This window comes from Monodelphis domestica, chromosome 5 (genome assembly GCF_027887165.1).
Source record: "Monodelphis domestica isolate mMonDom1 chromosome 5, mMonDom1.pri, whole genome shotgun sequence".
Classification (NCBI taxonomy): domain Eukaryota; kingdom Metazoa; phylum Chordata; class Mammalia; order Didelphimorphia; family Didelphidae; genus Monodelphis; species Monodelphis domestica.
The window spans coordinates 95770343-95787498 of record NC_077231.1 but is presented as its reverse complement, the minus strand read 5'-3'; the positions used below and the strand labels follow the sequence as shown (position 1 = coordinate 95787498).

Below are 17156 nucleotides of genomic sequence, written 5' to 3'. Positions count from 1 at the left end.
ATTCTATTAGAGAAACAAAGACTATTAGAACAAACTTCAGATGAACTTCAGAATTTCAAATAGTGGCTTCATTTAATTTACAGAGCAGGCCCCTTCCCATTAAACAGAACCCAAGATTCTCAGAGAGGAAGAAGGCATGCTGGGTCTTAGGGGACCAACTTGCATGGTAAACAAATGAAAAAAGTACAAACAAGAGGTTTTCTCTCAATACCTGCTGCCCAGACCAAATCAGAGTTCATAGGAACCCTGCAGTAGTCATCAGAGGATAATATTGGTTTGGTCACCCCAGCATCAGTTAGAAAGAATTCCAGACAGTGAAGCAGGAATTCAAGGTTCAAGGATTAGTGTTGAAAGGAGAGAGATTATGTCATATGAGTCCCACTTTCCATCATTGCTGGAACCTTGGATATTGGAATAAGATCTCCAATGGACCATTTATTTCCAATAATAATAAGCATAAATTTATCAATGAGAAAGGTGACTTTTGAAGGCTGGAAGAATTCAAGGAGGGGATTTGCTCATTTTAAATCTGACCATTAGGCTACCCTGAGCAACAGACTTTCAGCTGCTTGCTTACTATGGTGGTCTGCTCCAACAATGATGTCAACACTAGGTGTCATTTCCCAGCACATAACTACATTTTCTACCTCCTTGAGAAATAATCTTTTCCAGTCCATTGACCAATGTCTGGAATAACATGGGCTTAAATGCATTTTCTATGTCTGGAGGGACAGAATAATTTCAGAAATCTTCTAATGGATTGTTACAATTATTAGAAGCCTTTTCATCAGATTTCCATTTACAGGCTGCAATTTGGCTCACATAAATGCATCGATGTGTGGAGGGCAAGTTCTAAGAATTGTATCAAGAAGGCATTGGTGAGCATCCTGGAGGATCTGGTCATTCTGGAGTGCAGTATTTGGCCAATTGCTCACTGGGCAGTAGACATGGCAGTAGTTGGTTAACATTAGTACAAGTTGACTGGTAGATAAAACAAATTTTTTTGCTCCAATTTATTTTTGCATTCACCTGGATTTTTACATAATTTAGAGAATGTATTGAACCAGGGGATAATGACAAAAAATGACCAGAGCACTGAGATGTTGCTAGAAGGCATGTTAATATTGGAGAGGGTTCTACATTGGATGGAGCACAGGGGGCACCTTGCAGTTTTTATCTCCAGAAGATTGGTTTGTTTTCTTAAAATTGATTTCAAAGAGGTACCCACGAGTCATAATTACATTTGGTTACTTAGCATTTCTGGGTTCTTCTGCAATCACTTTAAATGGATCCTTTGGTATCTGGACTTCATGTGGAGCAGCTGCCAGAGAAGCTGGAACTGTTGGAGACCCCAATTTCAAAGTGGACCCTTCAATGGGTCTTTCCTAGCCAGAGCCAAGGTGGGAATGGGAAATTTGTTCCATTTCCAACTTTAATTTTTCCAGTTCTAACCTTAATGTTGCCTCTTTATTCTGGAGGTTTTGTTGCAACTGCTTCTCTGACTTTGCCTCCCCCCCCCCCCCACAAAAATTATCTCTTCTGGGAAGAATAGGCATCTTGGACATGTGCAACAGGATCTCTCTAAAACACAAGTTCTTAAGCCCTTTTGTAACAAGGACCCCTCTGACATTCTTGTAAAGCCTATGAACCCTTCTCAGAATGAGACTTTTAAGTAATTGAAAGAAATGCCAAATTTTGCTCAGAGGTTATGAAAATAAGGTTGTCTTTTTTCCATCCCAATTTATGAACACCCTGAAATCTATACATGAAGCCCTCTTCTGGTTCCACAGAGCCTAGGCTAACCACCTCTGTTCTGAAGGAAACTACGTATGGTTGTTATCTTAAGTAAAAACAAAAGGTTTAACTTTTTCAGAAATAATGTGGAACTCGACCCATAAATTGGTTACTTAAAATTTGGAAAGAGTAAGCAAGAAATTCTAATACCAGTTACTTAAATCTTGGAAATTTTCTTTGCACCCCTCACAAATAGCCATTAAACAAAGATAAAACCATAGCAACATCCAATATTCTGGCAGTTCTTGATCAATTCCTGTTGATCTTGTCAGATTCCAGTTGTTCCTAACAGATTCTGGTTTATCCTGACAAATTCTATTTGATCTGGACAGATGATTTGTGTTGATCTCAACAAATTTCATTTTATCTTGGCAAATTCTGGTTGTCCTAGACAGATCCCAGTTGTTCTATTAATCTAGATAAATTCACTAATCTCCCAAACAACAACCACCTCAAGGCTACTTGGCTTACAGTCTTCATCCAACTGAGAAAGATGGAACCTGGCCTCGTGGGTCTCTTCTGATACCTGGGCTAGATGGCTCTGGTGGTTAGCAATCCCCGGAAAGATCAAATGCAGGAAACAGAAAGGAATATACTTATCAGGATTCCAGCCCTTAGGGTCTTAGGCCTTTTATGATTATCTCATTTTTGTTACCAAAACTGTTAACATAATAAATGCCTAAGACTAAATTTATTGAAAAGAAGCCTTTACTTCAATATTTCAGGGCAGAGAGACTCCAGGACCAAATTTAGCCTGGACCTTCTCTTCTCAAAGTCTCAGAGAAATGTTTAAATATTCAAAGAGCACGAAAACTGTCAGCATTAATGACAGCTTGTGGTGAAAACCAGATGAAATACTTCAGAAGAGAGGAACCTCAAAGAAGAGGCAGGTGCCTCTTGAAGAGTTCAGTCTTATTGAGAAATTCACCTTACATGTGGAGTTAATGCAAAGAAGTATTATAAGCTTTTAATTACAATTCCTTAAGTTACTTTGCTGCCTCAAATGTGACTTATTTTAGAGGTTTTTTAAAAGGCTTTATTAGAGGCAGCTATGTAGATTGAGAGCCAGGAGGTCCTGGGTTCAAATCTGACCTCAGACTCTTCTTAGCTGTGTGACCCTGGGCAAGTCACTTAACCTCCATTGCCTAGCTCTTACCCTTTGTCTGCCTTGGAACCAGTACCTAGTATTGATTCTAAGATGTCTTCATCACCTTCTAGCTCAAGACTAATGAGTTCTCAGTCTCAGCTCTAGTACTTACAACTGTGAAAGTGGAGGAAAATTGTTTACCAAGTTGGGTCTGAGTTTCCTCATGTAGGAACCTGAGAGAACTGGTTAGATAACTTCTAACTTCCCCCCTTTAGTTTCAAATCTGTGATCCTTTTCTATGTTCCAGACAATTCAGCCACTCTATAAGCATTTATTATCTGCTTATTCTGTGCCTAGCATTGTGCTAATTAATCATACTAAGGGGAGAAAAACCAACTCCTCAAGATACAACCTAATTTCGTGTAACTTATTATTGAAGTTCTAGGTAGATGTGGCATTTGTAGGTGAAGGGAGTTCCCATTAGCAGGGATTCCCTGAATTGATCAAAGAATGGTTGGTTTAGAACCAAAAGGGACCCTAGGACCATCAGTCTAGAGTTGAATGGGAATTTATAAGTCATCTAGTCAACTTCATTTTACAAATAAGTAAGCCCATAAAGAGACTAGCCCAACATCTCATAGGGAGCCAAATAGTGTCAGAACTAGGATTTGAACCCAGCTCCTCGAACTCTAAATCCAGAGTTCTTTCCACTGTACCATGGACCTTCACATGTTAATTCACTTCATTTTAGCAAAATAAGGTTGTTGGAGAGAGGGGAGGAAGGAAGGGAGGAAGGAAGGGAGGAAGGAAGGAAGGAAGGAAGGAAGGAAGGAAGGAAGGAAGGAAGGAAGGAAGGAAGGAAGGAAGGAAGGAAGGAAGGAAGGAAGGAAGGAAGGAAGGAAGGAAGGGAGAAGGAAGGAAGGAAGGAAGGAAGGAAGGAAGGAAGGAAGGACGGACCTGATGTGGGACAGGGGTGTGAGATTCACATAGCTCTCCAGAGAGATTGAGTCTCAAGCTAGCTAAATCAAGTATTCCAAGTTCAAAAGATTCAGTCAACATTACTTGAAGAATCTCTGGAAAATCCAACCCCATCACCCTATCAATACTATGCCTCTTTGTTCCTGAGGAAGAAGACCAGAGAACACACTGCATGGATTAGAGGCCATGTGAGCCAATAGGAATTCTTTGGAGACTGCAGTGAGCCTTTGATGGGGGGGGGGGGTGGATGCTGAAAGAGACCTGGGGTAGAGAGACAGAACCTGATCCTCTGATGTGGGAACTGAACACTCTTTCAATAGATCTGGTTGACCTTTCCTAGGAAGGGAAGCCTCTCTTCACTTGGTCATTTCATCAGCTTTTGCTATTGGCCTTCAGTCTTCAGCAGTGTCCTTTGTTGCCTGTGGTCATCAAACCATCACCAGGATAGAAGGTGGGCTGTGGCCATGGATGTTTAAGTCTTCTGCTGGTATAGAATGGCAGTTCTGAATGACACAAGTCTTACTCACTGATGGAGAAAGAGGACATCCTTTAATATCCATGCCTTTTGATAACAGAAAGAAATACGTGGTGGGAGGACATTTAGGGGGAATCCAGTAGAAAGAATTCTCAATTCCAAAGTCCAAAGATGTAGAAGTTAAAGGGTCCTGAGAAGAAATATAGGCCAGCCTCCTCATTTAACAATTCCAGCCAGACCAGCAAATCACACTGTTCATGATATTCCATCTCTAAATCTTTGCACAAGTTATTGCACGTGCCAGGAACTTACTCCTTTCTCTCTTCCAATTCACTGAATCCCTGGCTTCTTTCAAAGTTCAGCTTAGTTGTCACTTCCTATAGGAAGCTCTCCCCACACCCAAACCCACTAGTGCCTCTCCTTGAGAATTGATTTTGACTGGAAATTATTTGAGATCTATTTGATATAGATTTTATTTTTCATTTTCTTTATACATGCTGGTTCCTCACGAAAGAATGGAAGCACTTGGAGGACAAAGATTATTTCTTGTCTTTATATTTCCACTGCCTAGAACAACACTTACTAGATGCTAATTAAGAAATTCCCAGATCAATAAGCTCATAAAAGTTAATGGGGAGGGACAGCAAGGCAACTCAGTGGATTGAGAACCAGGTCTGGAGATGGGAGGTCCTGGGTCTAAATCTGGTCTCACACACTTCTTAGGTGGGTGACTCTGGGCAAGTCACTTAACCTCTGTTGCCCAGCTTTTATCACTCATCTGTCTTGGAACCAATACATAGTATAGATTCTAAGACAGAAGGGAAGGGCTTTAAATAAATAAATCCGTTAGTAGGATCCTTAGAGGTCACCTAATCCAACCCTCAAGTTTAAAAAAGTTCGGATTTTTATTAAATCCTTTTGGCTTTGCATTACCTTCATTTCCTCATATTCCTACCCCTTCCTTACCCAGTGAACATACCTCATAACAGAGGTGGGGAAACACTTCGACAAAATCAACAATATACATGGTGTTCCACACCCATAGTTCCCCATCTCTACAGTAAAGAACTGTCTGCTATAATGCCACAGAATTCAGTTTTATATTTTTGTTCCTTTCATTTACATTGTCCCTATCGTTGTTTTCTTAGTTCTGCATCCATTCACATCAACAGATCAATCATCCAGTATTTATGGAGTACCTATTATGTGCCAGGAAAGATACAAAGACAAACTGAACCAACCCTGCCCTCAAGATGCTTGTATTCTAATGGACAAGGCAAATCACCTACCCAAATTAAAACAAAGTATATAAAAACTAAATAGAAAATCTTTTTTGAGAGGGAAGGCATCAGCAGCTGGGGAAGAACATCAAGATGGAGAGAAGTTGGTTAACAAAGACCTTTCCATTCTTCTCTAAATTCTTAAGATCATAGATCTGGAGCTGGAAGGAATCTTAGAAACCATATGGTCCAACCCCTTCATTCTACATGACCCAGAGAGCTTGAGGGTCTTGCCCAAGTTCATTCAGATATTAAACATCTTAGAGCTCTTTCCATGGTACTCTGCTGACTCTCTTCATATTCCTTGTCACTTAGGGCCACAATAATGTTCTAAGACTTTCATATGTCACATCTTATTTAGCCAAACAATGCAAGCAATGGTGATCTCATTTGTTTCCAGTTCTTTGCTAGAATCATAAATTCCGCTGTTAATATTTTGGTACCTCTGAAGTCTTCCTTTTGCCTGGGACTTTCTTGGGGTGGGGGTTTGGGGGGAGCATATGCTCAGCAATGGTGTAGCTCAAGCACCACTATATGCATTAAGCTTTTTGTGATTCCACTCCCCTAAGCACACCCCTGGCTGCTAGTGACTTCCCTCCAAGGTTACCCAATATTTACTCTGTAAATAATTTCTATTGGTTTATATATGTAGATCTTGTTTCACTTCTCAGAATGTAAGATCCTTGAATACAGGACCTATTCTGCTTTTGTCTTCATATCTCCACACACACCCCCAACCCCAACCCAGTGCTTGGCACATGATGAATACTTAATAAGTACCTATTGCTTAACTGGCTTTGGGGGCTCTCTGGATCAAAAGCCATTGACATCTTAGCCTTGTTCTTAGCATAATTCTAAATTGCTTTCCAGAATGCTAGGACTAAGAGTGCATGAATGTGCCTGTCTTCCTACAGCCTCTCCCACATGGATTATTCCCATCTTTTGTCATTTGGAGTAAATTTTGGGGATGAGGTGAAATCTCAAAAGTTATTTGGAGTTGCATTTCTCTTATGATGAATAATTTGGAGCCATCTTTCAGGTGGTTGTTAATAGATTACAAGTCTCTTTTTTTTTAATCCTCACCTTCCATCTTGGAATCAATAGTGTGTTTTGGTTCTAAGGCAGAAGGGCAGGAAGGGCTAGCCAATGGGGGTTAAGTGACTTGCCCAGGGTTGCCCAGCTAGGAAGTATCTGAAGTCAAATTTGAATCCAGGCCTGGCACTCTATCCACTGAGCCACCTAGCTTCCCCCAATGGTATGCAAGCCTCCAAAACAGTCCATTCCTATCTTTTGACCATTTATCTATTAGGGAATAAATTTTTATCTGTATTGAACTAATATAGCTATGAACATACATGTATATAATGTATGTATATACTCATATGTGTACATTCACACATATCATTTATATTTATGAATGTACTTATACATGTCTGTATACATATATGTATGTGTACATATATATTTTGCATTTCAGAGCTATTTGATGCAAAGGTTTTCAGTCAATCAACAGAACACTTGAGATTTTAACAATTATGCTTACCCATTCAATTGAGCTAATTCTACCCTTTAGGACAACCAACTTTTGGATGTATTATATGAAATTCTTCATCCCTGTACCAAATAGTGTCTGACATATAATGGAAGAGGCACAATGGATAGAATGCTAGACCTTGAGTGAGGAAGGTCTGAGTTCAAAATCAGCCTCAGATACTAGTTGTATGACCCTGGGCAAGTGGCTTAACCTCTTCCTGCCTCAGTTTCCTCATCTATAAAATGGGGATAACAACTCCATCTATCTCCCAGGGTTGTCGTGAGGATGAAATAAGATAGCTTATATAAATGCAAAATATTACTATCACCTCCTAATAAATAAATGACTGTTAATTGATTGACATTCAGTAGGACTAGTCGCCCCCATAATGGAGAAGATATCTGCTGATTTTCCTAATCAGGTAGTTGAAGAGGAAGTGTTACTCCTAGAACATCCCAGATCCAAATGATGGAAGTAACTGTTCCAAGATCCCACAGCTAGTCAGGGACTGAGCCCAGACACGCCCTCTTCACCACAGCAGCCCTCCCGCCCCTCTTTTAGAGGACAAGCATTGGCCGGCAATTCAGAGCGTCTCTCTCTTTTGGGGGGGGGTGGGAAGTGAGTGATGCTGCTGGTTGCCCTTCATTTTCAGCGGATCAGTAACAGCAGACCCTGGAATAAGTCCCAAAATTACCCCAGCAAGCTCTGAACCCGATCTGGAAGTTCCGATTTCTTGAATGACCACTGCCTCCCTCTGGTGGCCGGTACTGAGAATTCTCATGGAAACTGTATTGAGTAGGCAGCGCCAGAAACCAAGGATGAAACAAAAGTCTGGCGAAGCATCCTTACTGTCTCAAGTTATCTCCCAGGGGCTCATTGAGTCCCAGAATGATAAAGCTGGGAGATACCTAGCAGATCAAGTGGCTCCATCTTTCCACTTTTCAGATGTGGAAAACAAAAACCCAGAAATATCAGACTATACCAGTTGGAAGCAAAAGAGAATAACTTTTTTAGGTGCCTACTATGCTAAGCTTATAAATATGATTTCATTTGATTCTCACAACAACCCTGAGAGGTAGGTACTATTCTTAAACCCATTTTACGGTTGAGAAAATGGAGGCAGGCAGGGGAAGGAACTTGTCCAGGGTCACACAGCTAAAAATTTCCAAGACTGGATTTAAATTCAAATCTTCCTGATCCTGGGATCAAGACTTTATCCACTGCAGGACCTAGCTGGAAGAGTCCTTTAAGGTCATCACCAAGTTTCTCATTTTACCCAAGTGGAGGCTAATGCCCAGAACCTTATGCAAGGTTATTCAGTAAAAGTCATTTTTTGTTTTTTAGTCATTCATACTCTTTGTGACCCCATTTGAGATTTTCTTGCAAAGATACTGGAGGGGTTTTCCATTCCATCTTCAGCTCATTTTATGGTTGAGGAAGCTGAGGATGATGGGATTAAGTGATTTGCCCAGGTATCTGAGGTCAGATTTGAACTCATGAAGATAAGTCTTCCTGACTCCAGATGTGGAACTTGATCCACTGTAGTGCCATCTGGCTGCCCTGAAATTCACTTTACTTCTCTGAAATTCAGTTCTACCATCTGCAAAATGAGAATAATAATAGAAACATAGAATGCTAGCCAGATGCAGGGGGTATACAATCAGGATGTTCTGAGATCCCAAAGGCTATCTGTCATTTGTAGTGGGTATCAGCCTGAAGGATGGATTGGAGAGAGGACCTAAAAGGAGCTGGGATCAAGGTCTTCCTAGACCAATTAAAAGGTCATTAGAATAGTCCTGTTAGGTAGAAGTAAGGACCACTTCATTGGTGGGTGGCATGTTGAAGAAAGTAGAAAGGACAGATGCAGGATCATGGACAGATCTAAAAATGGAAGGGACCTCTAAGGTCATACATAACTCAGCTCTGTCATTTTACGATGAGGAAAGAAGGCTCAGGTTGATTAAATAATTTGCCAAAGATAGTGAGAACCAGGGACAGAGTTTATTCCTAACTCATTAGAAGCAGGAGATAAGGGAGAGAAAACAGTCCAAGATAACACTAAGGATGCAAATTCAATAAAGAAGGGAATAAATTGTGCAACATGCCTGAAGAGAGGGAGACCAGGAGGAGGAGATGGTTTGGAGGAAAAAGGAACAAGTTGAGCTTGGGTCATGTTGAGATTTTTAAGCTGCCAGAGTAGCCTATTGGAGGCTACTGAGGTATGGTTCTGAAACTCACAAGAGGGGTAAGACCCGAAGATAGAGATCTGAAAAACATCTGCAGAGAGGTGGTAGTTCAAACCATGGGAGCAAATGATATAGGAAAAGGAGAGCATGTAGAATTGAGGGAAACCCAAAGGAATCAGAAAGCCTGGGTTCAAATTCGGCTTCAGATTATTGCTTTCTGTGTACTTTGAGTATGCCATTTAGTTTCCCTGAGCCTCAGTTTCCCATCTATAAAATGAGAAACCTAGACTTTATTGGGCTCTGAAATCCTTTCCACAAACAGTCTATGAGCCTATAATTTAATCTGGATGACTTTAGACAAGAGTCTTCACTCTCTGTGCCTCAGTTTCCCCATCTGTAAAATGAGAAACCTAGACTAGATTGGGCTCTGAAATCCTTCCCACAAATAGTCTATGAGCCTATAATTTAATATGGATGACCTTGAACAAGAGTCTTTATCACTCCATGCCTCAGTTTTCTAATATGTAAAATGAAGAGATTAGATTCTATGGCCTCTAAGGTCCCCTCCATCTTAAGAATTATGATCCTATGAATTCTCATATTAAGAATCATAAAGAAGATAAGACATAATAGTAACTAGCATTTATATAGCACATTATAGTTTGTAGGTTCTTTACATATGTTATCTCATCTGGCCCTCACAACCTTCTCTATCTTATTTTACAGGTAAGGAAATTGAGGCAGAGTGGTTCTGTGCCAAAAGTCACACATCTATTAAGTATTTGAGGTAGGATTTGAACTCAGGTCTCCCTAATTCCCACCATCACTAGTTACCCCACCTAGAGAAATAAGTAAAGGAGCAATTCAAGAGCTAAGAGGAGAACCAGAGGAATGTGGTGTCTCTGAGACCAAGAGAAGAGGTAGCATTCAACAGCATTCAGCAGCATTAGCCTTCTTAAGGGTCAACACAATTGAACAAATATTGAGCATCAACTGTGTGCATTATGTGATATTAGGCAAAAGGCCTAGGCAAAGCCCAAAATAAAACCACTCCTGTCCTCCAGGGACTCATGTGCTATTGAACAAATACAACCTAAGCACAGATAAGTTTCTATGAAAGAACTTCAAGAGAAAGAGCAACCTGGGGGGCAAGTAGGTGGCTCAATGTATGGAGAGCCAGACCCAGAGATGGGAAGTCCTGGCTTCAAATCTGGCCTCAGACACTACCTAGTTGGGTGACCCTGGGCAAGTCACTTAACCCTTACTTGCTCTTTTGCCTTAGAAACAATATATTGTATTGATTCTAAGACAGAAGGTAAGGGTAAGAGAGAAAGAGGGAGAGCACTCTAACAAGGAGACAGGGGAAGCAATTATTTAGGACATACCCAAGCTAGGCTTTGAAGGAAATTAAGAGATCATAAAAAGTGGAGGTGAGAAGGGAGAGAGAGAGGCAGGCATGGTGTCCAGCCTCATGAAGAGGAGAAATGGGAAGTCTGATAAAGGCCATTTGCCCTGAAATGGACAGTACATGAAGGGGAGATGTGAGAAGACTGAAAAGGTAGGTGGGATGAAGACTGAAGAAAGACTATTGGATCTGTTAACCAAGAGATCACTAATGACCATAGAGCAGTTTCAGGAATATGTGAGGGCAGAAGCTGGATTGTAAGATTAGAACAGTGCCTGGCACATACTAGGTGCTTAATGTCTATTGTTTAAGATTGAATAAAGCATAGGCACTAAAGGGAGTAGATGTATCTGCTATCCTTTAAAAAATAAAATTTTATAGACATTTTTTGCTTTTCCATCATATTCATCTCCAAAAATATCTATATCCTTCTCACCCAGCAAGCCTTCCCTTATAATAAATTTAGGGGGGGGGACCCTAAATTCAGCAAAACCAACCAACATTATCAACTGTAGCTGCCAGTGAATGCAATATTCTGTCTCCATAGTCCCACCTCTTTTCTGATGACTACATTTTCTCTGTGGTCCCAAGATAATCCTGGTCATTATAATTACACCAAATTCAATTTCATCATATTGTTCTTCCCACTTGTGTTGCTGTGGCCCTCATGTGGTTTGTTTTTTCTAGCTCTGTTTAGGTCACTAAATCAGTTCATTCAAGTCTTCTCATGCTTCTCTGAACTACTCATATTCCTAGTTTCTTGTGCCACAGTAATATTTCATGACATTCATCGGCAATAATTTGTTCAGCCATAATGCAATCAATAGAAATCTAGTTGGTTTCCTTCGTTTCCTTTCTCTGCCCTTCCCATTCCTTTTGGAATCGAGTTCTTTGCTACCACAAAGAGTGGAGGTATGAATATTCTGGTGTGTGTAGGACCTTTCTTCCTCGATATGGCATATATGCCCCACAAGGGGGTCTCTGGGTTAAAGGATCTAGACATCTAAGTCATTTCTTTAGTTGAATTCCAAGTTATTTCCTAATAATAGTTGACCTATTTTATTGTATTTATTATTCTCCTGGTTCTCCACTAATAGTGCTATTTGTATCTCTAGTGTAGACAATTGTTTCTTTTGTGTGTATGGATGCACAAAAATAAACCACTTCAATTGTGCATAGAAACTACTTTTTATGTGTATATTATCCTCACAACAATCCTACATTAGTTTAGAAAAGTCAATCCCAATTTGCCTGCAACCTGAATTTCTTCTTAAATTATTTTTAAGAAACATATTTCCTGTTATGAACTAAAAATATAAAAACAAATTCTACCACCCAGAGAAGAGAACAGAAGATTTTAGAAGGACTGGTAAACTTTCTATTTTATACAGTTGGATTTTTAATTTTAAACATTACACTGCTTATCTCTGACCCATCTTGAATGTCATTTTCTACTCTTCTGTGTGCTTTAAAAAAAAACCCTTACCTTCTGTCTTAGAATCATTAACTAAGTATCAGTCCCAAGAAGACTGGTAAAGGATAGGTAGTTGGGGTTAAGTGACTTGCCCATGGTCAGCAAGGAAGTGTCTGAGGTGAGATTTGAACCCAGAACTTCTCTATCCACTGATCCATCTAGCTTTCCCTGTTTTAAATGCTTTTAAATTTTCACAGATTTTTTTCACTTTCCAACTCCACCCTCTTTCCCATTTCCCTTCCTTCATTTCTAATGATGCTGTAATATTGTTACATTCATGTAACCCAATTTCTTCAGCTGTTCCCTAATTGATGGCATCCCCTTGATTCAATTCCTTGCTCCAACAACAAAAAGTGCTTCTATAAATAAGTATATATATATATATATATATATATATATATATATATATATATATATATATACACATATAGGCCCTTTCCCTCTGTCTCATATCTTTGAGGCAATATGCCTAGCAGTGATGTCACTGGTCCAGTGCTTTCATGGAGAGAGATTGTATAATAGCAGCATTGGATAAATGGATCATAAAAGGACGACTTCCATTGCTTTGGTTTTTAAGGATTGAAAATTCTTGAGCTTATTAATAGGCAAATGAAAAGGAACTCAAGGCAAAGGAAAGACAGAATATATTTAAGAGAGAAGGAAATTTGCAGAGCAAGATTCTAGAGGAGAGAGGAAACATGACCATGGATGCCAAATGGATAGAGGAATTAGTCTTGGTTTGAATAAAGGATATCTTGAGACTATTGCCATGCCACATTTCTTGGTAGCCATTAACAATTATACACTCATCTGGTCTCATACTTCCTAGTTAGACACTTCCTAGGCCCTAGGCAAATTACTTAAAACCCTTAATTACTTTTAATTTGTTAATCATCCATTAATTTAATAATTAATCAATTTATCTAATTCATTGATTAAACTGATTTTATTGCATTAGCAGATTATTACTACTTAATTACCTACAAATTACCCTTACCTCTCTTCTGCCTTAGAACCAATACACAGATTTGATTCTAAGACAGAAAGTAAGAGGTTTTTATAAAAAAAAAATTAGACTCTCAGCTGATGTTCATTTTCCTCAGAGGGATGCTCTCGTCTGAAATTGTCTGGTTTTAAGATAAGCAAGAACATTAAAAATCATTCATATCTATTGTTTTTAGTATCTCCATTTCCAAGTGCATCCTCTAACCTAGAGCTATCCCACATATCAAATGATTTTAAAAAGGGGGAGCAGAGATAGGGATACTGAGAGAACTTGTGATATAAGAGCAAAAGGTATCAATAAAGAAGCTGCTTTAAAAGAAGGGAATAAAATAGTGGTTCAAGAAAACTAACCTACATATCCAGTTGACTTGAACAGAATATGCAATGTTCCACACCCCAAGGAAGGGGGTCACATTTTCTTCTTTCCTCTGCAGGGCCAAAGTTGGTAATTATAATTGTCCAGATTGGGAGTTTTTATTGTTCTTTCCATTTATATTGTGTCATATATGTCAATATACACATGTATGTGCAAGAGGGAGATAGATGAGAAAGAGGGAGGAGGTGGAAAAGGAAAAGGAGGGTGAAAGGGAGGAAGAAAGAGAAAGAAAGAGGACAGGGGAACAGAGAGGAGGAAGAAAGAGAGAGGAGGGAAAGGAAGGGGAGGGAAGGAAGGAAAAAGGAAGAGAGAATGTGGATGAAAGTATGTATTTTCTTGGTTCTGCTTACTTCACTCTGCATCAGCTCATGTAAGTCTTTTCCTACTTCTCTGCATTTTTAATATTCATTATTATAATAGTCTCACAATTTGTTTAACCATTCCCCAGTCAGCGGACATTTACTGTTTTCAGTTTTTTGCCATTATAAAAAGTGATATTATAAATGTTTTGTTTGTTTTTTCCTTGTCTCTGACCTCCTTGAGGTATATGCCTAGCAGTGGAATCTCTGGGTCAAGAAGCATGGACATGTTACTTTGTTAGCAGAACTCCAAATTGCTTTCCAGAATGGTTGGAGAAAAGGTAATTTTTCCCTACTTTTTGTGGTTGTTTCTACAGAAAAGTGAAGACACTGAAATTGAGAAAAAGAGGCCACTTTCTATAGGATCCCCCTGGCACATTTAGCCCTCTCCTCACCAGTCTCTTGCCCGGGTAGTCCTTGACCCTTGGCTTGGGTATACTTATCCTGGCCGTGAAGGACCCCATTGGGCAAGTCCTCTCCAGCTCCAGCCATGAACTTCCTCCGGCGCCGCCTCTCTGACAGCAGCTTCGTGGCCAACTTGCCCAACGGCTACATGATGGACCTGCAACGTCCCAGCAGTTGCACCAGCTCCCCCGTTTCCCCAGCGATGGAGAGAAGGCATCCACAGCCTTTGTCTGCCTCCTCCTCCTCCTCTGGCTCCAGCCTCTTCAGTTCCCTCTCTAGTGCCATGAAGCAGACCACACAGGCAGCCTCGGGGATGATGGAGCCCCCAGCACCCCCTACACCCATCATCCAGAAACCCAAGATCCTGTTGGTGGTGGATGATGCGCATACAGACTGGTAAGCAATGGACCCAAGTTGTCATTTGGGATCTTTCAGAGGCAGCTGATTGTACCTTAGAGGTACTCGGAGGGAAGAGTGGAAAAGACCTGACAGAGGCTCAGAGCCTCAAGAGAGAGCCTCAAACTGTCACCTTCTCAGTTTGTTGGCTCAGAACACCAAATGGGAACTGTTTTACTCTTCCCATTTGTGTCCACAGGACCTGGCGCATAATAGGCATTGAGCAAATGCTGATTGACTGATTGAAGCAAAGATGCTGAAATGCTTCCCCATTTAACCCAGAGCCCATTGATTCTGCATTCAACACACAAACCTAAAATAAGCTTGACCTTAGGAGGAGAGTAGTGCCTAAGCATTGCTGACCTGGGAATCTAAGAATGATATAGGTTATAGTCCCTAGAAATAGAATCAGAGAGAGGCAAACTAAGTGGCTCAGTGAATAAAGTACAGGTCTGGAGAGGTGAGGATATGGGTTCAAATGTGGCCTTAGGCACTTCTAAGCTGTGTGACCCTGGGCAAGTCACTTAAACCTATTTGTCTTAGAGTTTTTACTGGGATGGAAAGCAAGAGGGAGTGGGAGAGAGACAGACAGGAGACTTGGGGAGAGACAGACAGACAGACAGACAGACAGAGACACAGAGAGAGAGAGAAGGGAGGAAGAGACAGACAGACAGAGAAGGAGGGAGACAGACAGAGGGAGACAGAGAGAGGGAGAGGGAGAGACAGAGAGAGGGGAAACAGAGAGACAGACAGACAGAGAGAGAGGGAGAGAGAGAAATAGAGAGGGAGGGAGAGAGAGAGGAAGGGAGGGAGAGAGAGGGAGAGGGAGAGACAGAGATAGAGAGAGGGGAGACAGAGACAGAAACAGAGAGAGAGAGAGAAAGAGAGAGAGAGAGAGAGAGACAGAGACAGAGAGAGAGAGAGAGAGAGAGAGAGAGAGAGACAGAGACAGAGAGAGAGAGAGAGAGAGAGAGAGAGAGAGAGAGAGAGAGAGAGAGAAGGAAAATGAGCAAACCCTGAGGGCAACTCCTTTGCTTTATAATTGAGGAACTGAGTACCACAGAGATTAAGTAACTTGCCCAAGGCCACACAAGTATTAAGTATTATTTACTAAATTTGAACCTAGTACCTCAAATTCCAAAACCAGTTTACTGTCTTAGAGTAGACAGTAGATAGAGGGATGGCCTTGGAGTAAGAAAGAATTGCTTTATGTCCTTCCCCAGACACATCCTAGTTGTGGGACAAGCATATCATTTATTTCTCTTGCCAAATATTCACCTCTCAGTACTCCCAGGAAAATCTCTAAGACTAAGTTGCCAGACAATTGTTGATCTGTATCAGGGAATGGAATTAGCATCCTGGGAGTTCCCCAAACTTATGAAATCACAGGCCCAAGCCAAAAATAAATAGTCCCATTATGACTGTCCAAGTCAATTATACCTAGAAAATGGGGTTCCATTCTGCGTGCTAATTTTGGGAAGGACAAGCTAGAGTACAGGAGTCTCACATCCAGTCACAGAATTCTCTGTTTGAGGAACTGAAGATGTTGAGGTTGAAGAAGGCAAGACTTGGGTTAGACGTGACTATTGTTTTCAAATTTTTATGCTCCCTTATCTAGAAAATAGATTCAATTCATTAAAATGTCCCTGGTAGACAGAACTAAGAAAAAGATGTACATTGCCTACTATATGCCAGGCCCTATGCCAAGCACATCACAAATACCATCTTATTTTATCCTTACAACACCCCTGAGAGGTAAGTGCTGTTATTATCCCTATTATACATTTAAGTAAACTAAGGCAGAGGTTAAGTGACTCATACAGTGTCACCCAGCTAATAAATACATTTCTTAGACCAATTCAAACTCAGTTCTTCCTGACTCCAAGTTCAGCTGCCTGGAAGGCCAAAGGAGATCGTTTTTGGTATTAATACAGGGGAAAACTTGGTTAGCAATGTATGAACCTTAATAAAGTCATAAATTTAGGACTGGAAGGGACCCTAGAAGTCATTTAGTCCACCTTCATCATGCCTTACAGATCAGAAAACTGAGGCTGAGAGAAAGGGAAGAGACTTGCCCAAAGTCACACATTTAAAAGTTGGCAAAGGGGCAACTAGGTGGCCCAGTGGATAGAAAACCAGGACTGGAGATGGGAGGTCCTGAGTTTAAATCTGCCCTCAGATGCTTCCTTGCTATGTGTCCCTGAATAAGTCACTTAACTCCAGTTGTCTAGCTCTTGCCATTCTTTTTCCTTAAAACCCATAATTAGTATCAATTGTAAGTCAGAAGGTAAGTATTTTTTTAAAAGTGACAGAATTAGAGACCAAGTTCTCTGACTCCAAAATCCATCACTTTCCACTGTGTCATCATCATCATCATCATCATCATAATTAATTTAAGGTTT

The 17156-nt window shown here is 40.5% G+C and overlaps 1 protein-coding gene across 2 annotated transcripts in view; it reads left to right on the top strand.

Annotated features, from left to right (window-relative positions):
• Window positions 1-17156, top strand: part of SYN3 (synapsin III) — a 511134-nt gene that overhangs the window by 38436 nt on the left and 455542 nt on the right. For both annotated transcript variants that reach the window (XM_001366239.4, XM_056798821.1), the window contains one exon: window positions 14271-14754. In XM_001366239.4, coding sequence (XP_001366276.1) covers window positions 14444-14754 — 311 coding nt within the window. In that variant the 5' untranslated portion in view covers window positions 14271-14443. The remainder of the gene's footprint in view (window positions 1-14270; window positions 14755-17156) is intronic.